Source organism: Gobio gobio, assembly GCF_949357685.1.
Source record: "Gobio gobio genome assembly, chromosome: 6".
Lineage (NCBI taxonomy): Eukaryota > Metazoa > Chordata > Actinopteri > Cypriniformes > Gobionidae > Gobio > Gobio gobio.
The window spans coordinates 51330629-51355436 of NC_137102.1; the positions used below are offsets into that span (position 1 = coordinate 51330629).

The window sequence follows — 24808 nt, forward strand, 5'->3', positions numbered from 1 at the left end:
CAGTCAGCCAACTTACTGAGGTAAACGCTGCTCAATGGCGCTCTTAACAACTTCAGACACATAACGGTAATTAGTATAATTATCATTTTGCTTTAATTAATTATCAACTACATTATTAAACAGCTAATCATGTAATGTTTTCCCAATCCCTTTTGCCATCTCAGTCTGCCTTCAGTATCAGTCAGTATCCTTAGAAACGCTTTGAAGAACTTTATCGTAATTTACATCACATAATTCACCCGCTATATTGCTAAATCTATACGATTTTTCGTATCAACAGATACCGGGATAACCTGGCTTCTCTTGAGACTCTGCTTCAGAAAATAGTTAATGATATGCTAATGTCAGAAACACCAGCGATTTTAAACTGGTTGTAAATTTTAAGACTTTTGAGTCTTTGGTTCACTGCCGTTATAAAGAGAAAATCCTAGACAATGGTGTTGTTATTTTTTTTATTTTATTTTATTTTTTTTATTTATTTGTCAGGGACAATGCAGCGCACATTATTACATACATAATTATCATAGACAAAGCCATAACAAAAAATGTGTAGATGTGTTGCATAAAAGGTTTCTAGCCGATAGGCTAATTTGCAACCCCAGTCCCTGGTCAGGCCTTTCTAAAAACAAATACCTAATATATTTACACAACCACATTACACAAAACAACACATCACATCCAACACAGACGACAGCTCAATGTTCACATATTTGATTTTCTTTCAGCCAGTGTTTCACCTTTCTATTAAAAGTTTTCAGGTCTGTTTCTGTTTTGATTTCCGTTGGTAAATCATTCCAAAAATGGGTCCCTATCACTGAGAAACTTGACTGGCCAAAAGTAGTGTTGACTTAAGAATTTGCACATGGTTTGTCTTAAAGCATATTAAAAACATCACGTAGACATATAAACAACAATAAAAACTTGATTTTCACCACAAGGGGCCTTTAAAATAGCCTAGAATATGCACCAATCATGTTAATAGTTTGTCGCCATCTGCCAGTGCACTTGAGGTAATGCATTGCATTGAGGGGGAAAAGGTCTGACTAAATCTCTGGTAGTGAGAACAATTATAGAGTTTAAAAAAGGTCTCACTTGTCTCACTTTAAAACACTAAACATGTATTATACCATTTTATGTAGGCTATTTTATTTTTATTTTTATGAAATATAAATTATTAAATGATATTATGCACTGTAAGTGCCTGAGCTTGACCAGAGCATAAAGTCTGTCATACACTTTCATATAGAAACACTTTCCTAAATTTCAAATAAGTCATATCATTTTGTTTTATTTATTTTCATTTTTGCTGAGCAGAAGGCACTGCAGTGGTTCCACTTCTGCTGAGGTAAAACAAAAAACAAAACGATAATAGTAATAATCATTCATTCATTCATTAATAAGAATTGTTGTTATGTGCAGTTAATTTTTCTTAATCTTTCAGTTATGATAAAATGTCCCATTTTTTTCCAGGACTGCATTACAGTATGCATAGCATTAGCACTAATGGTCTCTAAGATTAGCCTTTAGGTGTACAATGTTTTTGGGAATACAGCCCTAGTGGATTAATATCCTACCAGGTGTGTCACCAAATCTGAATCGTTGAGTGAGATATTTTTTCATTATGCTTCAAGAAAGTTAATCTTTTTTATTTTAACTTTATCATATGGATACCATGGATATATTTTTTTTATTACAAAATATATCCCAATAATGATAATCAGACCAGAAAATTTACATTCATGTCAGATCATCTTAGTATATGTCCCTTTTTGCTTATTCCTTGACAGTGATAAGAATCTGTTTCAAAAAGCTTTATGCCATGCTACGAGCCCTTGCTCACACATACATGTAGAACTATTTCAAACAGCATCTAAACCACAAAAACAGCGACTTATGATAGCAGATAGGTATTCTTTGCTATTATATTATATTAATCATATATAATAATTAGAGAAAAATAATTTTCTTCTTATTGTATATCGCATCATATTTAATATACAAATTGAAATTGTGCTTGCTACACTTATTTGCACATTTAGTTCAAATGAATGTTTAGAGTCATATGCTATACGTTGTCAGTCCAAATCCGATTATTTGTGTATCTGATAGGAATCTGATCTATAATGATTGACTGTCCACACACTGCCCACATTATTTTCATTTCAGGAGGGTCAGAATGAAGGTTGAAAATAATCGTTTTTCTGTATAAATATTTTGTTTTGTTTTTTGTGCAAAAAAATAAAAAAAAAACTTTATTAATATTTTATTTTATTACTTAATTTTTCACTTTATTAACATGTGAACATCAAGGAACACATTAAAATATATATACTTTTAAATCCATGTCATCATGACCCCTTTAACTTAAATGTAACTTTGACTTTTTAAATGATGTGCCATCCAGAAGCAGGGTGTGTGTATCAGACTGTATGTTTGTTAAGAATGTATTGAAGGATGTGTTCAGAAGTTTGTATGAAATTATAGGATTGGTCGGACCACAGTGAGTTAAATCCTTTGTTAGATTGCTGCAAAACACAACAGTGCACTTTGGACCAACTTAAAAAATACTCTAATTTGTAGCATAGTGTATAAGTTTTTCTCAAATTATATTTTAGATTTGGTTAAAAATACCTTACATTTTTATTTAATATTAATAAAAGAAAAAAAAATTATTTTCCAAAGACAAAACATTCAGACGAATTAAAAAGCTTTATTATAAATACCATACACTGGAAAAAGTGTGTTGGATTTACATGATTTAATTATGTACATCAGTTCCACATGAATCTATAAAGTAACCCAAACATAATTTGTACATGTAACATCATTGTTTGTTATTGTGAAGTCACCAAATCAAGTAGACTCAAAGTGATTTTATATGATTACATGACAGGATTTCATTTGTTTATCTGAATATTTTTTTGTTGTCAGTTCACTGAATTACAATATAATAATAACTGTTAGTGAGCAATAGAACATACTATGTTAAATGCTAAATCTGCTCCTTAAAGGGATTGTTCACCGAAAAATAAAAAAATACTCTCATCATGTACACACCCTTGTGCCATCCCGGGTGTATACAAAAACAAAGATTTGTGAAGTCCATAATGCAAGTGAACTGTGCCACTCAGCACCTGTTAACTTCCATTATTATGGACTCGCAGAGATGGATTATTTTCCTAAAAGTCTTTGTTTCTGTTTATCTGAAGAAGAAAGTCATATACATTGGGGATAACATGTGTGAGTAAATGAGAGAATTTTCATTTTTGTGTGAACTATTCCTTTAAGTATCAATACAAAAATCATACTATTTAAGTCTTTACCCATCGTCAGCCTAAATGCTTCACTTATAAATGTAACTAAAATTGTTCTAAATCGCAACATAACTGAACAAGATACATTATCAAGTCCCCTGCTTTTCTCATCTTGCTCAAAAACAGAAAAAAAACAATACTTTATTTCAACATTTTTACTCTCCCCATTAAGTCACATGCAAACCATGCTGGGAAGTAACTACACTTGTCAACACGCAGTCAACATCAAAAATAACTTTTGAGTACTTGATTGGTTAACATTCGCCCTACAAAATGTAACAGTTGATTACACATTTTAGAGAATTACATTCATTTAAAAAAGCACAAAAACATGATTTTCAATTAGACCAATATAAAAAAAATAATACAATTAAATAAATGACAGTATTTTCTCTTTTTATACACATATTTCAATATAATTTGAATAACTATTGCTTACCTTTCTAAATATTGGTGAAATTTCATGCATGCCATATGAATTTAATAAATGTATTGTGGCATGTGCGCTCTATTGTTTATGAGAGTGCTGCTGCCTGACTCTTTAGCATGTCTTGGCATTATGCTTTGTTATGTGAATTTCTTTACATTTTCGTTTAAGTGTAAAGAGCTGTTGTATGGCATTGTGCTGTATAATTCCCAAAACATAAGTTTTTGCCAGCAGAACCCCTATAACAAATATTATTAACTTGTAGTGCCCATAATGTTAACCTTTCATATTATAATGTAGTTTAGGTCTTTGCATGTTTCTGATGTTATTTTTCTAATTCTTATATGTCAGTGTACCTTTTTATTAGATTATTTTATTCTAATAAAGGTTTTCTTATTAGGTTTACAAAGTTTAAAAAAAGTAAAATCATAAATTGACAATCAAGTTAAATTCTGTTTTAAAACAATATTACTAATAATACAAATAATTATGATCATTGTGATAACTTTTGAACAGTAGTAAATTGTCATGGAATTGGGAAATACTGACAAGCATTGTGGCAATACAGTATAAGCTCTACCATAAGACAAATCCATATTTCTTAATTTCAAAATGTTTTATGCCATACTAATACAACTTGCTTTAAAAATGTCTTTAAAACGTGAAGGAATTGGCTGAAATCATATATTGTGTTTTAATAGGATTTCATAGTATTTTATAGTATCTAAATGTTTGCATGATTTTGGAAGACTAAACACAAAGATGAAAAAACAAACATTTACATTGATGCTTCTATCCAAAGTATCTTAAAGAGCATTTAAGATTAAAAAGAAATCTTGATAATTTCATAGATCCATAACTGTTACTAGCACTATGCTCTACCAGTTGAGCTACAGTACATGATTTTTGTGCATTATTGAGAAATTTGACATTGTATCATTGCTAAAAACACAAATACAAGCATAAAAATACCTAATAAAATTCAGTATTCTTGATGTTAAATGAGGATTGATCCAAACGTGAATGAAGCATTGTTGTTTGTTAAGTAATATGTTAAGCAAATTTTCAATTTTCCTCATTCTCTTTGAACTAATCAGCCCTTATTTTATTTAGGACATTTCCTGGCCCTCAAGGCAAGCACTTCCATCCTTTTGATCGGATGTTTCCTGATTGCTCTGTGACTGGAAGGCACTAACAGCTTTCTTCATTTTCATCATTTTCAGGGCAACACTTAGCATTCGCATCTTTCTCTCCTCCATAATGCGGCGCTCCCTTTCGAGCAATTGTTCTCCTTTAGCAATCTTTTCCAGGAGAAGAGTTTCTTGTTTCATTTTCTTGAGTCCAACAATGCGCTCCTCAAAGCCAGGACTCTTCTCTTCCTCCTCAGTTTTGATCAGGATTTCGAGATATTCGGCTGTGGAGAGAGATTTTGGCTTCAGTGCAATCTCATCCAGTCTTCTTAGGCAATCTGAGGACAGTTTGATCAATTTCGTTAATTTGTGCTCAATTCCATAGAGTTGTTCCTGAAGTTCATCAAGTATTTGTGTAGAGTCCATAAACTTTCCTTTTGCCTTCATGAAGTTGTCTTTCAGCTCTTTAATGGTTTTTTTCTCTATTTTTGTTTCATAGGTCCACATGAAGTTTTCCTTTGAATGAGCAGAGTAATGGCAGTTTTCAGGGCAGATAATGCAGTAGCCATCCTCCATCACAGCACAAGTTTGCACAGAATCTTCTTCAGGGAGGAAGCAGTTGGAGTGACATGTGAAGAAGCAGGTGTTGCAATTCATGGTAAAACAGTTTACAGGGGATCTTTTTGCATTCATCACCTCTACATCTTGCTCAAAATCCTCATTTTGTGCCATGTTCTCACTCTCATTTTCCAAAAATTGCTTGAATTTTTGTATCTCACTCATTTTAGAGAGCCCAGCAGTTATTTGAGGGGTTAGACTTGCCATGGCTTTCTCAAGGCGCTCTCGTTCCTCCAAGACCTTTATAGTCATTGTCAGATCTTTACTTTCATTGGCTCCCACTGTCTTGAAAAAAGCCTTCATCTGTTTAAAGGTTTTGTCCCAGACAAGCTTGGTCAGTTTGTCATCTTCATCATCATTATCATCTGAATCATTGTCAGAGGTTGTAGGCTCTTCTTCTTTTTTGTCTGCATACACAGCGGAGTTGTTGAAACTAAAATGGGTGGGTTCTCCCTTTTTATTTATTTGACAGGGCAGCTCTGCTGCTTTGATGGCTTCTAGAACTGGGATCTTTTTACCATCTGCAAATGTCACCATAATCATGATGTTCTCTGCAATGTCTTTGCCAAAAATGGACAGGATTGAGTCAAAGATGTACCTCTGATTGGCACTCAGGCGGGCAAGAGAGGCCTGGACAACAAAGCAGACGGCATCAATGTGATCGATTCCCAAAGGGCTACAAAGAAAGCTTTTGACCTGCTCTGTAATCAGTTTATCATGAGCGATTCCTCTTGTATCCCCAAATCCAGGTGTATCTACGATTGTGAGGGAATAGGGAATTTGAAAGCCAGGCTGATTGTACAGCTCATAAGATGAGACATTATATGTCTGACTTTCAGCCTGTGAGCGATTTGTCACTTCATGGATTAGTTTGAAGCGATATACATCCTGCCACTTTACGCCCAGTATGTAATTGAGCATCACATTGACCAGCGTGGTTTTTCCTGCACCCGTCGATCCTACAAGAAGAATTACTTTGTTTTTCACATCCTCAACCTTTCTTCCAAATATATACTGATTAAAACTTACAGTCTCTTCCACTTTTTTGTGTAGTTTCAGTGTATGTATTGATGGATTGCCCTTTTTTATTCGTGAAGATTGATTCAAGAACAACTCACTCCCATCCTTATTTGATTGTTTACCCTTAAAACTGGCTGAAAACACGGTTTCAGAGCTGGAGAGACTCTCTCCATCATTTCCACAGTTTGCAAAAACTCTGATTGTGTAAACTGTGTCTTCTTTCAATCCCTGAAGAGTGCACTCCCTGTTTGTAGATTTCACAGACTTCCATGGCTTTTCATTTTCCTGATCCTTGGTGCATTCTCTGTATTCCAACACGTATCCAGTGACCAGAACATCCTCACCCACAGATGTAGGAACATCCCAGGCTACAGTTGCTGACTCAGATTCTACTCGTTTCACTATAGGTGCCCCTGGAGGAGCACATGGACGAGTCTTGAAGAATGATGTTGTGTCACTTGTCAGACTTACTCCTGGACGACACACTGCCTTACAGGTGAAACAATATTCCTTATGTGGTTTTAACTGTTTGACAGTGACCTGATCAGAAACCCCATCAGTAAACACCTCTGTCCATTCAGAGCTCTGTGCAGACTGATATGAAATGCAGTATGAGACCACAGAACTAACACCGTGGTCAGGAGGTGTGATTTGCAGATGTATGCAGTCATGCTCAGCACTCAAGAAGACTGGTTTTGGGGGTTTTGAGGGGAGCTTGTACTGTGAGTTTATGAGTCTCCCCCTTTCATAAACATGAATTGAGGAGGCAGTGATGAGTTCATCCGGGATTGATGCAATGCAGAATTCAATGTTCCTTCTTCCTTTATTGGCTTCTTTGAAATCTAGGAAGGCCTGTATGTTTTCCCTGGTAAGTGTAGTTACATTTCCAGAGGAAAACCATTTCTCTGTCTTTATTGAGGAGTCTTGATCATAACTTTCTTGCTCTCCATTGTTGCATGATTGTTTTTTCAGGTAATTCTCCAAGTCTGAAATGTACAGTTCCTTTTCATTTAAGGAGGAAAGTGCAAAAGCTATCACATAGTTATTGGATGCTTTCAAGACAACCTTGTCCAAGTCATTGCTGGATGAAAGAACAGGGACTTCTTTCATGATTTCGAGGTAAGATCTAACCACATTCATCTCTCGCTCTCGTTCATTTAGATACTTGTTTACCTGAGCACCCTGAAATGGGGATCTTTCTTTGTCATTGAGAGCATCAACAAGCTCTTGTTCTTCTTTTCCTCCACCCCTTATAGATGGAAGAAGCCTGCAGAGATGTTTTTGAAAAACAGTTTTGTACTCTGAGCAGAGGTCCTTAAATTTTCTGATTTTAGTTTTGATTTCAGGGAATTGAATGGCGACATTGTCCTTCATCAGGTCTTGACATTGAATGTCACAATTATCCAGTTCATCCATGATCCGTTGGGCACGTCGTACTAGGCTTACACTGATCTCTCTGACTATCTGAGCAGCTGCTGAATCTAGTTTTTTCAGAGGGTAAAGCCACACGGTCATGGGCACAGCATTCTCTCCATGTTCTCCCAGCAGTTTTGGCAGCTCTGAGTACACCTTGATGGCATCTACATATGAAACCGGATTGTTTTCCAGAGCAAAATCTCCATGAAAAGTGCAACTGAATTTGTTCATTTTCTCTTTTTCCGATTCACTCATTTTCAAAGATGCTTGACCTTCAACTGATATTAAAGGTATATTTTTGATTGATGCTTGGAGGTTTCCTTGTATCTCTTGATGATTTTCATTGGATGAAACTTCTTGGTCAAAAATAAAGAACGCTTGAGCTCCATACAATAGAGCCGTAACAACATGTGTGGCCGAGCCCTCCTGAAATATATTGCAATGCTTTACATTCCCTGCTCCAAGATGTTCCATAGTTAACTGCTCAAAACGTGCCGTTGTCCGATACTGTAAGGTGACTCGAGATTGATGTTTGGACTTCTTTTTATCATTTAAAAATGCAGCTGACCCTTTCACGCTAACTAATCCACACAGAAAGCTGGCTTCAAGAGATGCAGAAACATTCAACGCTTGTACTTTGTCTTCACTTGAATCTGAGGCAATGATTTTGAAGTCAGTGTTTGGCTGTGGCCGTACATTGATATTCTTCTGCAGCATCTCAGCATCCCAAAGAGTTATTCCTTGGGAAAATGTTTATATTAGTCATTAGTTACCCCAAAGGTAAAACATAAAATCTAAGTAATAAAATAGACCATTTTGATTGTTTTTTATTACCTGGAATGAGGACATCTCTTCGGCAGTCATAAAGCATTCCCAACTGAAAAGGTCGGCCAAGACAAGCCAGTTCAATGGTTTCAGAGTCAGACATCTTTCTAGAGAAAAGGTCTTGGATTATAATTTTTTTGTAAATGTTAAACACAAAAGTATACAACATTAGAAACAAAATGTCTAGGTTACTATTGTAACCCCTGTTCCCTGAAGGAGGGAATGGAGACGTTATGTCAAAAGTGAACTGACAGATTGGGATCTCGCCTGAGAGCCCAATCCCCTTTGAGTGTAAACTAAACAAGCCAATGGACATCTTCACTATCATGGCCTCTTCACTATCTTTCATTGGAGAAAAGTGAAGCCGCCGGTGTCTGAATATGACGCTGACATCTTGTGCTAATTTAGGACCTGCATCTGTGCAGTAGTGACCTCGGAACCTGAGTCTGCACAGTATAAAGCAGGAAGTAGAGCCGTGATTTCAAAACCCGACCACACTCCCATAGTTTCTGTTCGTACAGTTTACTGCAGAACAACTCATTGTGTCTGTGTGAAATAAACAGTTGTGGACAGCTCCAACCTCCTCCCGAAAATCAACAAAATAGTCTGTTTGTGCCTCAGTGGCTACTTCACTCTGAGAAGCTGTCAATCATGACGTCAAGCCCTCGTTTTTATAGCATCAAATAACTAACTAAAACCAAACTTATTTTAAAAATACGAACTCTTGAACTTACATCAGCTTTAAAATGACATAAAGTTAAGTGTAATTTGATTGTTTAGTGTGTCTTGTGTCCCATTAGAATACTAGGAGGGGGCTGGATTTATGAGCTACACTATGAACAAACACCTTGGGCGATTGAGACGCTTTGGCTTCACTTACCAGGACGTGTGCAGCACACTTGGTTTTCGCTGAGGAGGTGAGCTGGAGACCCGGGCAGTCAACGGTGGTACAGCAATGGTGGCGATGGGATGTAACATCTCAGTTCCCTCCTTCAGGGAACGGGAGTTACAATAGTAACCAAGAACATTCCCTTTCAGTCAGTCACGTTCGACGTTATGTCAGAAGTGAACAGACGAATTGTCATCTCTACCAAAACGCCTCTATTGCTGCCCCTTCCAGTGGCCTGCATAAGCTCCACCCGCACCTGCTGGGGACGGAAGATAGGACAGGGCTTAACACAGAGAAGGTCAATCACTGCTGTTCCTTCTGACCCATACAGAGAGACTATTGGATAACACTGGGGAGGCGTGCCATTTCCAAGCGGAAAGGAACTCTATGATGACAACATCCTACCAGTAAGGAGGTGTCAGGTGGAAATTGCACACATGGACTGACCATTGGGAAGGTATCTGTGGTAGATTCAGCCTGGTTAGGGTGAAGTTGATACCGAGCAGAGAGGCAGAGCGGAGTCTGCTTAGGAAAAGACACAGGCTCGTCGGCAGGGCAGTCATACCATGGAAGAATACACATATGGGATCGCTGTAGGGATCAAAACATATGGGCACCTAGCTTAGCACGGGGGTTAACCACTGGTGCACAAAAGAGTGTTAGTTCTGGCGTCAGACATCTCCACCAAGTCTGATTGCCACAGGATGTTTGAAGGAACGGGGTTCGCCAGCTGGGGAACTCACCTGAGCAGCAAGATAGTGCACATATCCTGTCTTAAGAGGGGAATGGCCCAGCAAGCGAGACACCGAGCAGGTCTCTGTGATTACTGGCTACTGGAGGTGAGTACATGGGAGGACACTGGCTCTACACGAAGATTATAAAATCTGGTAAACGTGTTGGGTGTTGCCCAGCCCGCAGCTCTACAGATGTCTGTCAGCGAGGCACCGTGCGCCAACGCCCAAGAGGAAGCAACACTCCTGGTAGAGTGCGCTCACCCCAAGTGGACACGGCAGGTCTGGTACGCCAAGACGATGGCATCCACTATCGTGTGGGCCAACCTCTGCTTAGAGACAGCCTTTTCCTTCTGCTGGCCTCCATAAGACAAAGAGCTGGTCTGAGGTACTAAAGCTCTGTGTTCGGTCCATGTACAGGTTCAAAGTGCAAACAGGACAGAGCAGAGCAAGGGCTGGGTCTGCCTCCTCCAGTGGCAGCGCTTGCAGGTTCACCACCTGGTCCCTGAAAGGAGTGGGGGGAACCTTAGGCACGTATCCGGTCGACGTGAGAGTCAGCCGGCCTGAATTTGAGGCATGTTTAATTGACCGAAAATGCCTGCAGGTCCCCTACCCTCTTGATCGAAACCAACGCAGTCAGGAGCACCATTTTTAACGACAGGATTTTCAGCTCAGCTGACTGCAGTGGTTTAAAGGGTGCAATGCCGTTAGCACTATGGAGAGGTCCCAAGAGTATACAAGGTGAGGGTGAGGAGGATTTAGCCTTCTCGCACCCCTCAGGAACCTGATGATCAAGTCATGCTTTCCAACAGATTTACAGTCTACTGCATTGTGAGGTGCAGCAATAGCGGCAACATACACTTTCAGGGTCGAAAGGACACAGCCTTCGCTCCTACTCTTCCTGCTGGAAAGAAAGCACAGCTCTGATCGAGCATCTTTGGAGGTCTTCTCAGTGAGAAAAACACAGCTCTACAAACAGGTTCCACTTCAAGGCGTAGTCATACCTCGTAGAGGGGTGGATCACCTAAGTCCTCTGCGTCCCATCCAGAGACAAGAGGTAGCGAGTCTAACTTCATACCGAGAATAGAGATTCTGCATGGGGAAGTTTGCTCTTTTCCCAGTTGACCCAAAGCCTCAGATGACTGAGGTGCTGGACCACCAAATTCCTGTGTTCGCACAACTGCTTTTGCGAGTGGGCCAGTATGAGCCGAGGTAGTTGAGAATCCAAACACCCTGCTCCCTCATTGGAACCAGGGCCGCCTCCACAACCTTCGTAAAGATGCGAAGTGACAGGGCCTGTCCGAAGGGGTGGACTTTGTACTGATAAGCCCGAGCCTTAAACACAAAGCATAGGAACGATCTGTACCTGCAGGAGAGCCATGGCATGCAGGGCAGAAGCGACCTCTCCTGCGGCTCGCCTCGGCCATCAGAACAGATGAGAACTTACAGGCCTTGGACAGGAGATGCAGATTAGTGCTCTGTGGACACAACTGCATTACTACTGCATGTTCCGAATAACCGTTGGCTGCCCCGAGGTAGCAAGGAGGGAAGAGGCACCAGCTTGTTTTCGGGCAGAAAACGGTACCACGATCTGGTAACCTCTTCATCCACCTCTGGGAAGAATGGTACTGGGGTGGGGCAGTGATGGTCAGCATGGGCCGCCTCCAGATACCAATCATCCAGCCTTGAGTGTTCGAGACATGGTGGCCACTCGAACCCGATGCTCTCAGCGGCCCAGGAAAGCATGGCCATCAGCTCTTGATCGGACTTGATCAACGCTACTCTCCCCAAAGGAGGGCAGCGCAGCGCAGCTGGGTCTTCATCTCCAGAGGATTCTAGCCCACCCTCCGATGCAGCAAGGAACCCCGAACAAAATGGCTGGTCCCCCATGTGAAGGACCAGCATTCTCCTCCGGAAGCTCCACAGCAACATGCAGCATCACACAGACCAAAACAAAACTAAAACAGACATTGTGACACAGACTGCACATTTCAAAGTAGAATAACTGGCTGTGGCATTGTTTTTTCTGAGAAAGAAGTAGGTGAATTTAGCATGTTTCCTACATATCTGCGAGCATATTATGGTATTTTTATGCTTTAGTTAAGTGAAAAACTTATATACAACACCTTTAAATATGCAAGGCAGTGATTGTGACTGTCAGACAGGGCCAGGTAACGACCGCATCCAGTGCTTCCTCTTTTAGGGAAATAAGCTATTTTTGGGTGCTGAAGCGCACAGGAAATGGTCACGCACAGGTTGCAGGGAATAGTGCAGTGTGCAATGAGTTCTCTGATGACTGTTGAAACAGCAGCAAATGCTCTTTCAGATTGTGACCACCACTGCAGTGCCATCACACCAACACCACACAAGCAGAGCTTCTTCCTGACTCGTAGAATATCATTCGATGATGATTGCAGAGCTGAACAATACAAGCGCTCGCTCTGAAGCGAAAAGCTGAATGTGCGATTACACTCACTCTTCTTTATATACCCGCTTCACAGGGCGGAGTTCGCAATGCAAATCTTGCACGCCAACGTCCATTGGCTCATTTAGTTTAATTACACTTGAAGGTGATTGGGCTCTCAGATGAGATCCCAATTCGTCAGTTCACTTCTGACGCAATGTCGAACATAATGACTGAAAGGGAACATACATTTTAAAGAAGTTGTAGAGCATTCATTGGGCCATCCTCAAATATGGGTAAAATAATCTTAAAATAAAATAATAAAATAATCAACAGTGCTGGTATATTTAGTGCTGGAACTATTGATTTATTTATTTTTTCAATTGTATACCATAACTAATCTATGCATTAACCTGAGGGTATCTGAGCAGTTTGGGAACAATACTGCTTACTAGTTGAGAAATCTGAAAAAATGCTTGTTTCATTAAAACCATTTAAAAATGTGCTCTAAAACACAACATTTGGATTCCTTAGGACATATGGGTACCTATTTTAGAACCCTGTTCAATCATATTGTCTCTCAGGCATTATGTTGATGTAAAATTCAAAATTCTGCATTTTACTAATGTGTTGGTGTAGCAAGACCATGCTCAGTAAGTGTCATTATGATGACGCTCTGAGGTTACCTGATTTAAAAAAAAAAAAAAAAAAAAAAAAAAAAATATATATATATATATATATATATATAATCAAAATAGTTAAAAATGCTTGTAACATTTAAATCAGTCTTATGTCGTGAGTATGGTGTCTTTAGATTGCTTCAGTCATGCAGAGTACAATTATAAAACTTTTGCCATGTTTTGCTTATTTTCTGTCTGCCATTTTAAATTGTTTGGTTACTTTTTCAAACTCCTCCAACATTAATGGGATTGTTATCAAATATGTGTTAGATCGTCTTTACACCATGCTAGTGAAAATGTATTGTTTAGTGATAATGTTTTTGATTAACCAAACGATGTGATGCATGGATGATTCCATCGTAAGGACGTTAAAGAAGAGCTGCAACTACAATAGCAGTCTGCTATGAATCTGCAAAGTGATATGTTGAATGTGTTTCACATCATAGCTTTATGATGGAATACTTTGTTGATCAATCAGCATCAGGACCAGAGCTATCTGTTTTATAATCTGTATTATAGAATTAATTAGTGAAAGTGTTTTGATAAAATAATGTTATTCAAATGAATTAATTGCCAGTCAAGTAAAAAAGCAACCAGACAGAACTACACAAATATTGACATCTTGAGTAATATGCTGTAAATCAAGCAACAATAATCTATTTATAAAAGACAACATAGTTACCGTAATGCAGCTTATCAGGTCATTCACTAAGATACCTGCAAAAAAAGGGGAGAGACAAGTGAAGAACAAGTGCCTGTTATGAGCTAGAACAGTGTTTCAAATAGCATTTGCATTGCATTTCTATAATTTAATACTGACTCTATCTATCTATCTATCTATCTATCTATCTATCTATCTATCTATCTATCTATCTATCTATCTATCTATCTATCTATCTATCTATCTATCTATCTATCTATCTATCTATCTATCTATCTATCTATCTATCTATCTATCTATCTATCTATCTATCTATCTATCTATCTATCTATCTATCTATCTATCTATCTATCTATCTATCTATCTATCTATCTATCTATCTATCTATCTATCAATCTATCTATCAATAAATAAAACAAAGGAACAATAGCTGTCACTGGTGCGATGTCCTTTCCAAAGGTACTAATACGTACCATTTAGGGACTAATATGCACTCTTAAGGGAACATTCCACTTTTTTTTTGAAAATAGGCTAATTTTCCAACTCCCCTAGAATTAAACAGTTGAGTTTTACCGGTTTCGAATCGATTCAGCCGATCTCCGGGTCTGGCGGTAGCACTTTTAGCATTGCTTAGCAGAAATCATTGAATCTGATTATACCTATTGGTGTCACCTTATGGGGTAAGTTGTCACTGTAGGAAACTGCTGTTAATTGACAATTATTTGAGAACAATACTTTGTTTAGGACCCACTTTATATTAGGTTGCCTTAACTACTATGTACTAACATTTTAATTAATCATTTGATACAATGCACTTATTGTGTACATGTTTTTACATTGTACTTACATTTTAAAAAATACCTGCCTGTAATTACGTCTGTAATTAATTTTTGTAGTTACATTTGTAATTACACAGTTGGCACTTCCCTTACACCTAACCCTACCCTTAAACGTACCCATACCACCACACCTGTCCCTAACCCTACCCGTTTCCCACCTCAATATCAGCAAAAATGTTTTGCAATACAATTTGAACACAGTAAGTACATTGTACTTATTTTTTGATGTAAGTACATAGTACTTAAGGCCACCAACCCAATTGCACTTTATTTACATTTAACAAAACATGAGCAGATACAAAAACATAGACTTGGCTTGACTAAACTTGACTTGACACAACATGAACTAAACTATAGTTACTCTATAGAGCAGGAGCAAACTCACCAAACAACGGGTTACAACATCAATACTAGGTGCATGACAAACATATGAGGGTTTAAATACACAAGGACTAATGATTAAGACAAGGGACACCTGTGAACAATCAAGACAATGAACCAATGACAGAACAGAACTAAGAACCCACAAGACTAATTGAACCAATGACAACATGACACAAGATCACATGAAGACATGGGAATCACATGTGACAACCTGGGGTCCGTTCTTTGTACCTCGCTTAATACATCTGAGATGATTTGACAGATCCCATATTCTTTTAATCGTGATAACTGATGTCTGGCTAATTTGGTTCTTCAAACGAATTTGCGGATTGGATTTAAATATCTGGATTAAATTATCTAAGATCACTGCGCGTTCTTGTTTTCCCTGAATAGGGCAGATGCATCGATACTCGAAACCATGATCAGTAATGCAGCAATTGGCTGGCGTCAAGACAGCAACGTAATGACATCATATAATTAAAGGTGTGGTAAACCACGATTTCACTATTCTAACTTTAGCTAGTGTGTAATGTTGCTGCTTGAGCATAAACAACATCTGCAAAGTTACAACGTTCAAAGTTTAAAGCAAAGGGAGATATTTGCTTTTAAAGAAATCAATTTCTAAGGACTACAGCAAACGGCCGGTAGGCGACTACAGACATTCCTCCAGGGTTGGTGACATCACCAGCCCCAATATTTACATAAACCCCTCCTCCGAGAATATTAAATAAAGGGGGGGTGAGGCCATTTTGTAGCGCTGCATTGTTGTGGTATAGTTAGGCTGGAGTGGTGTTGCTGCAATGCCGACGAAACGCTGTTATTTTCATCTGGATTGCAGGTCTGGGGTACTTGCTTTGTTCAGCCTTCCTAGGGACGGGGGTGCGTTGCAGAGCGTTTAACATACAGCAAGTTATATGCATGTGTGTATGAGACAGAGGGGAACAGGTCGCAGATATATGCTGCCCATCATAAATCATGAGACAGACAGGGTCGGAGGAGAAGACTGGAAAATGTGACATAATGGACAATATTCGTCTGTATTTGCAATTCATGAGCCGCGGTTCAGCTGCACGAGACAAACACTGCCAGTGTGAATCATGCACGACGGGCTCCCGCTGCACATTTCACGGAGGAAAGCTTCCACAATCTTCGCGAGTTCAATGCAGGATTTGCACAACGGCTTGTCCTGAAAGCTGGATTTACAAACAGAAGCTGTTTACGGGCCACAACCTGTAAGTCTGATTTATTTTTCAGCGATGTGTTTTCCTGTAATAGGTTAATTGTACGTAGTAGCAAGGAAGTAAACAGATGACAACACTGTTCTGCAAACCAGTCTGTTAAATGCTCATTCATACTTAACGTTATCCGACGAACACCTAACGTTACAAACACCTAACGTTAAAATCTCAACAGCGAACTTGGCATTAGTGTAAATTATTCTTTGATTAGAGCTTTTATGTATTGTTTATCTACGGGCATGCTAAACATGGTTCTGTGTTTGATTTGGCTACTTTAGTAAAGCCAATGTTTAGTGTTCGTTTTGGGTTAATAGTTCTTGCGACAGATATTTGGCTCAAGTTCAAGTTCAAGAGTTTTATTTGTCACATACACAGTTATATACACAATATACAACTGGCAGTGAAATGTAAACAGGTCCGCTCCATGGACAGTGCAAATAACAGTTACAAGAAATTAAAATAGAAATAGAATAAAATTAGAATAAAAAGTATTAACATAAGTAGAATTATAAATAAATCAAGTAAAAGATAAAAATAGGAAATAAGATTAAAAAAAAAATATATATATATATATATATATATATCGGCTATAATCGTTCTAAAAATACAAAAGTAACAGTGCCATTCAGTAGCGATCACTATAGATCCGCATATAGATCCGCAGTCTTTACTCTTGAGGACTGAACAGGTTCTGCTCGATCATCTTCACTAAAATGTTCTGGGTCTGATTCGGCTCATATTGGTATGGTCATTATGGTATGGCCATTGTTTCTAATACTGACCAAAGCACAGCCTCCGGTAAAGGTAAGGGGAGTGGCGTTTCCTACAAACGTGCACTGCCGTTAGCGAATCACAACACACTGGGCCAGCTAACCAATCTGAGCCCATTGCGTATTTTTGAGGGACTGGCTTCATACAACCCGGAAACCATCAGACCGTTTTACAAGGAGGGACAGAGCAGTGTAGAATAAAGGTAAAATATATGAAAAATAATGCTTTTTTTTTTTTTAAACGAAGCATGAACACATGTTACAGTGCACCCCACAAACACAATCAAGCCTTCAAAAGAATGTGTTTTACCACCGCTTTAAAAAAGCCACCTGTCAAAAAACTTGGCAAATTACACACAAAAAAAACAAGAATATCTGGACCTTTATAAGGGAACAGCTAAACGACCAAACCAATAGTGGTGTCAACAATAATCGATTTGGCAATGCGGGGCATGCACGATTCAGCATCGATGCGGCTAAGTGCCATAATCGATTATGTCATCGTTTATTTTCTGGCCTTGAGTTGGACAAAAAAGTTGTGAAGTTTCAATTACTTCCGGGGTCATAACAACATCAACAATCAAGATGGCTGAGGCGGAGGGAGATTACTGATTAAGTAAAACACTTAATGTTCACTGCTGGAAAAAGTTGGCTGTTTTTATTGCTCTATTTAATTTCAAATGGTTCTAAAGCAGAGAAGAGAAACATTTCTCATTCAAAGCACTGAAAGCAGTGATTTATGTTTTCTTTTTCAGGTTTGAAAATGCCATATCCAATACCCTGTACCATTCAATTTTATTTTATTTAATGACATTTATGTCAAAGATACAGGAGAGTGATAATACACACATAGCACCCAATAAAATCTGTTGTTCAATATCTGACTGCTTGTATTGCCTCATGACTGATTAAAAATTTGCCTCGTTGTGTGCAGTAGAATTTTGATGCATCGCAATGCATCGTAGAATCGAATTGAATCAAATCGTTACCTGGTGAATCGTAATCTAATCGAATTGTGAGGGCAGTCCCAATGCACACCCCTACAAACCAACATAAAAGTTATAATAGATCAATGATAAATGTTTTTTTTTTTAACATGATTACCAATTATTTATATTCACGATTTTATACAGTATTTGTACACCCTTTACATTTTAATTTAAATGTTGTAATTAAATGTTTAATTCAATTTGAAGCAGATTTGTAACGTGTCAAGATCAAATTCTCTGCATCTCCTGCGCTGCATCAAGCCACTCCCATAATATCCGTCATCACTTAAATTAATGCACGGCTCAGATTAACTACAACGTGTGTAAACGTCCAATAAAATTATAAAGTAATTATTCCATCACAAATAAATCGCTCAATCAAGTGGCTGTGTCTATAGTATTATACACAACATTATAATATTATATACATTCTCATATACAATTTAAAATTTGTATATTATTATTATTTAAAATTATTATTATTGCCCCTGGTTCAGTAATGAACTCTTGTAATAAAGTAGCAGTGGCTGGGACTGATTTTAAGTTTCACCTCAAGATGCAATCTAATCCTGTTTAAAGGGGTGGTAAACCACGATTTCACTATTCTGACTTTAGCTAGCGTGTAATGTTGCTGCTTGAGCATAAACAACATCTGCAAAGTTACAACGTTCAAAGTTTAAAGCAAAGGGAGATATTTGCTTTTAAAGAAATCAGTTTCTAAGGACTACAGCAAACGGCCAGTAGGCGACTACACACATTCCTCCAGGGCTTGCTGACATCACCAGGCTCAATATTTACATAAACCCCTCCTCCGAGAATATTAAATAAGGGAGGGTGAGGCCATTTTGTATCGCGGCGCTGTTGTGGTATAAGTTAGTTAGGCTGGAGTGTTGTTGCCGCGATAACGAGGAAACGCTGTTATTTCCATCCGGATTGCAGGTCTGGGGTACTTGCTCTGTTCAGCCTTCCTTGGGACGGGGGTGCGTTGCAGAGCGTTTAACACACAGCATGTTATATGCACGTGTGTTTGAGTCAGCGGGGAATCAGGCGCGCAGGGCTCCTGCAGCACATCTAACAGAGGAAAACATCCACCGTCTTCGCGATTTCAATGCCGGATTTGCACAACGTCAGCTGCGTGAAAAAAACACTGCCGGTGCGTGGATGCACGACGCGCGCGCTGCACATTTCACGGAGGACAACACAAACTTCCACAAACTTCGCGAGTTCAATACAGGATATGCACAACGGCTTGTCCTGAAAGCTGGATTTACAAACAGAAGCTGTTTACGGGCCACAACCTGTAAGTCTGATTTATTTTTCATCGATGTGTTTTCCTGTAATAGGTTGTAGCAAGGAAGTAAACAGATGACAACGCTGTTCTGCAAACCAGTCTGTTAAATGCTCATTCATACTTAACGTTATCCGACGAACACCTAACATTACAAACACTAACGTTAAAATCTCAACAGCGAACCTGACATTAGTGTAAATTATTCTTTGATTAGAGCTTTTATGTATTGTTTATCTTCAGGCATGCTAAACATGGTTCTGTGTGTGATTTGGCTACTATAGTAAAGCCAGTGCTTTGTGTTCGTTTTGGGTTAATAGTTCTTGCGACAGATATTTGGCTATAATCGTTCTAAAAATACAAAAGTTAAAGTGCCATTCAGTAGCGATCATTATAGATCCGCAGTCTTTACACTTGAGGACTGAACAGGTTCTGCTCGATCATCTTCACTCAAATGTTCTCATATGTTTTTTTTGACGCCGACCAAAGCACAGCCTCCAGGTATGGGGCGTGACGTTTCCGACAACCGTGCACTGCGGTTAGCGAATCAGAACACACTAGGCCAGCTAACCAATCAGAGCCCACTGCGTATTTTTGAGGGACTGGCTTCATACAACCCGGAAAGCATCAGACCGTTTTACAAGGAGGGACAGAGCAGTGTAGAATAAAGGTCAAATATATGAAAAATAAGGCCATTTTTTTTTAAACGAAGCATGAACACATGTTACAGTGCACCCCACAAACACAGTCAAGCCTTCAAAAGAATGTGTTTTACCACCCCTTTAAAATGAAATAAGCCTGCTCCCGAGCAGGTTTGAGTTTACGGACCTGTTGCTATGACAGCAAGTCCAGCAGGATGAGCGTCGAAGAACCAAACAATCCAAGAGCATGCCAAATCGTCAACTAACTGAGTTAGCGAGGTACGAAGAACGGACCCCAGGAAACAGTGAACATGACAAAATAAGAACATGAAACACACCGTGACACACTGTGACAATATATATACGCACACACACACACACACACACGAACGGGCATAACATTATGACCACCTTCCTATATTGTTTTTTTCTTTCTAAGTATACACCTGTCCTTAACCCAACACTGAAAAAGACTCTTAATATGACATTTATTCAGAGCCAAACAAATCTAGTTTCTATGGAAACAGACAGATTGGGCCATCCCCATTGGGCCACTCACAAAAAATGAGATAAAGGTCATCTTTTCTATTCATTGCGTGTCCTTACCATTAAGCGTAGTAACTACATTTTAAAAATGAATTTATATTACTGTTGAATACATGTACATTTTGTGCTAAAAGTCAAACCTGATGTATCAGACCTTGCTAGCTGACAGTTATCAGCAATATTAGTAAAAATATAATTTCCGCAACATGTCTTTACCACAGGATTTTTAGGCGATGCGTTGAAGACCTTGTGTTGCGGTAGTGACAAATTCAAGGTTTATACTATATAATTTACATTGATCAGCCACAACATTAAAACCACTGACAGGTGTGGTGAACATCATTTATGATATCATTACAATGACACCTGTCAAGGGGCGGGATATATTAAGCAGCAAGTGAATAGTCAGTTCTTGAATTTCATGAGTTGGAAGCAGTGAAATAAATAAGTGAAAAGATGTGACTTTGACCAGGGCCAAATGGAGATGGCAAGACAACTGCGTCAGAGCATCTCCAAAACAGCAGGTCTTGTGGGGTGTTTACGGCATAGTGGTTAGTACCTACCAAAAGTGGTGCAAGGAAGGACAACCGGTGACCTGGCATCAGGGTCATGGGTGCCCAAGACTCAATAATATACACATGAGGAGCAAAAGCTCGCCTATCTTGTCCAATCACACAAAAGATTGCAATGCTGTCCATAATAGAAAGGTGTCGGAACACAGGCAGTTTGCTGATTAGCAGTAGACCGGACAAAGGGCCTATGATGACCCCTGTCCACCACTGAAAGTGCCTACAATGGCACTAGGAGTCCTTGCCTTGACATAGCAGTTCTAATGCTGTGGCTGATATTGCAAATATTAAGACTATTGTAAACTAAATATAAACATGCCATTTTTGCAACCAGATGATACCAAATTCATCTACATTAAATTGACAGAAATGCAGAGATGTAATGGGAAAAGACCCAGACAGATATAAAGAGTTATGGAAAAGAGAAAAAAGAGCAGATGAAGAGTGTCTCCCAGCTGACAAATCAGTAAAGAACAGTGGAGGATTAAAAAAGAAACCAAAGGACAAAACAAAATACTGAAGGCCTCAAATTTGTTCGTTGTTACAATAGAAATTCATAAATGTATTAGTTTTTGAAACAAGTAAATCAGTTTGACCCAGTCTTTACTGCAATACCTCTACTGTCTTTGACAAAATACCTTCTGTTTTTGTCTGTTACTGTTTTTCTCTACAGGTAACATTATGAACATGTGCAATTTACATTTTGTCCTTACCGACACAAACTGTCATTACAGCAGCAATGATTTATTTGAATTATTAATCAGATTTTTATATGCAAAAATTATTTTAACTCTTCAGTAGAGATGATTTACACATTAAAATGGCAATATATTTATGCATTTTGGCAGACGCTTTTATCCAAATAAAATGGTCATAAAAAGCATGGTATCAATATTTGTCATAAAAAGCTTAATATTTGATCTTTGGCATGCATGAAGGTAACACATTACAATAAGGTTTCATTAGTTAACACTAGTTAATGTATTAACTAACATGAACTTACCATGAGCAGTACATTTGTTACTGTATTAGTTCATCTTTGTTAATGTTAGTTAATAAAAAATACAGCTGTTCATGGTTTGTTCATGTTAGTTCACAGTGCATTAACTAATGTTAACAAGATTTTAATAATGTATTAGTAAATGTTGAAATTAACATGAACAAAGATAATAAATGCATTATAAGTGCATTTCATTATTAGTTCATGTTTACTAATATAGTTAATTAATGTTAACTAATGAAACTTATTGTAAAGTGTTACCATTAAAAATTTTTTTTTAATATCAGTATTTACAAAAAATAAGTAAAGTGTATAGAATTAACATTATTGTAATGTTACAGTAATATATATATATATATATATATATATATATATATATATATATATATATATATATATATATATATATATATATATATATAAAACAATCTTCCTCAGCATATCTGTATCATCTGTAGTACAGTTATGAAGCACAAAGCCTATGAAACGTTAAGCCTTTGTTTTGGTCGACAGGTATTGTAATTCATTTAATTGTATAATATTACAGCATTTAAAACACATGGCCTGACCTGAGCTGACATTTATAAACAATACTGGTATACCGGGAACACAGTTCTATGGTGTAGTTAAAAGATTTGTTATATATTTTACTCTTGTTGGTTTTATTGTGTTCACTTACATTAATTAACATATCTGAATTTTGGTTTGGAAGACAGAATCGACCATTTATTTTAATTTAAGCAACATACCTTTTCCCCCTCTATATTACTCCAGAATGATTTGTCCTCTTCAGGTTTCATTTACATCTAAACACTGTGGTTTTATACAGTCAGAATAAGGGCCACTCCTTGCAACTCCTTGCAACACTGTGATTGGGCAGGCAACGATTCTCAGTCAACCTACTTTCTCGTCTAGATCTGTAGAAGCCCAGCATTACTACAGTAATATCTTTCATAAAAGCTTTCATAAAAAAATGGACTGTTGGTCGGTCTGACAATATGAGCAGGTAGATAACTAAACAATAGCTTATGCAACTGCTGCATTTGGTCTTGTGTTTTATGAACTCACATCCCAAAATGTTGTGAAAGAAATAGGATCAGCATTTTCCCTTCATTCTCAAATGTCATTAGGATATATGGTGTTTCAAAGTCCTTTGTAAACTAGTGTTGTCACTATACCAAAATTATGACTTCATACCTGACTAAAATACCATATTTATACTGTGGCAAAAAAAAAAAACTAAAGCACTTACTGTGTTTGCGTGAATACCAATCAAGCCAATAATCCACGAAAGAGAACTGAAGGCACGATCGCATACTGTCTGAAAGTATGGAAAGCCAAATGGGTCATATTTCGGCATTGACCAAACACCTGGGGCCTCGTTTATAGGACAGGCATGCACACAGATTTGATCTTAGAGTGTGCATTAGCTAAAATCCAAGGCAACGTTCATATTTATTTTTTTAGCTTAGCACTTAACCACTTCAGGTTCTAATCAGACGTACGCACTTTTCCTTGTGGCAGAGAGTCAGAGTAAGGCCCTGATCAGACAGAACGCAATTTTTTTGCAGTGAGAGGCGCCCTGCGAGAGTCGCAGCACAGACCAACAGCAGGAGTCAAATCTCATTCATCACAAGAGTGAGGAGCTGACTGACAAGATGGTTGCGGAAGATTTGGTTTGAAAAAGCGCCTATTTAAGTGAGTTTGTCATTGTACTGTTTTGTTGTAATGTTTTTCTTTAAGAATAATCAGCTAATGAACCGACGATTCAAGCAACCCGCCCCCGAATTGTCGCTAATTCTAAACTGAAAGTAAAATGCACACGGCCGCGCTGTCAGTCATTCACGGTGCGTGTCCACTGGTACATTTTCAGTTCATTCCAAAGGAAGCTCAACTATATGAGCTTTGCTTCCATTTTGAAAGTTCAAGTGGCCGTGTGCATTTTACTTTCAGTTTAGAATTAGCGATTTAAAAGCCCCCGTTGGTTATACCGGTATTACCGGTGTTGTCACACATCGAATAACCGGTGGGAAAATGTCCTCACTGTCCCATAGTTTCTATTCATCAAACCACTTTCCTTCATTGTATTAACTCAAAAAAAAAAAAAATTCAATGAACTCAGAATTTTAAGGCAACGAGGTAACTTACTTTAAGTTAAACCAGTGATGTTTTTTTTGTGCTGCTACACCTAGTGTTTTTGAGTGATCTGAGTGCCTGAAGTTGAACAAAAAATCAACTCTGAGCGGAATAGCGCCCAATGTCATTTGCGTTTTTTTCCCCATTGCCCAATCGAATGAATGGAGAGGCAGGCCTTTCGTTGTGGTGACGGTTACCTTTATTAGACTGACAGGACAGCTGATTGCCTAGCAACATAAAAAAATGCTGCACACTGCTCTTTTCTAAATTAAAAAACGTCAACCAAACAAAGG

At 38.2% G+C, this 24808-nt stretch overlaps 1 protein-coding gene across 5 annotated transcripts; it reads right to left on the reverse strand.

The window, feature by feature from the left end:
• Positions 1-2695: 2695 nt before the first annotated feature.
• On the reverse strand, positions 2696-23177 carry LOC307128207 (uncharacterized protein). Of its 5 annotated transcripts, none has more exons than XM_079819901.1 (5): positions 23129-23177; positions 14137-14171; positions 9631-9895; positions 8760-8857; positions 2696-8665 (listed from the first exon to the last, which is right to left on the reverse strand). In XM_079819901.1, exons 4-5 carry the CDS (start codon positions 8851-8853, stop codon positions 4851-4853), a joined length of 3909 nt encoding a protein of 1302 aa, XP_079676027.1. In that variant the 5' UTR covers positions 8854-8857; positions 9631-9895; positions 14137-14171; positions 23129-23177; the 3' UTR covers positions 2696-4850. The 5 variants fall into 5 exon arrangements, with proteins under 5 accessions (XP_079676027.1, XP_079676026.1, XP_079676029.1 ...); XM_079819900.1 differs by having other exon boundaries at positions 9631-9898; XM_079819903.1 differs by lacking the exon at positions 9631-9895 and having other exon boundaries at positions 8760-8853.
• Positions 23178-24808: the final 1631 nt, after the last annotated feature.

What these genes read in the sequence shown, in the direction of transcription:
- LOC307128207 (XM_079819903.1), bottom strand. Translation starts at nt 8,853, where the DNA reads ATGTCTGACTCTGAAACCATTGAACTGGCTTGTCTTGGCCGACCTTTT. An exon ending in AAGAGATGTCCTCATTCCAG is followed by an intron (nt 8,666 to 8,759) that starts GTAATAAAAAAC and finishes CATTTTCCCAAG; the next exon opens with GAATAACTCTTTGGGATGCT.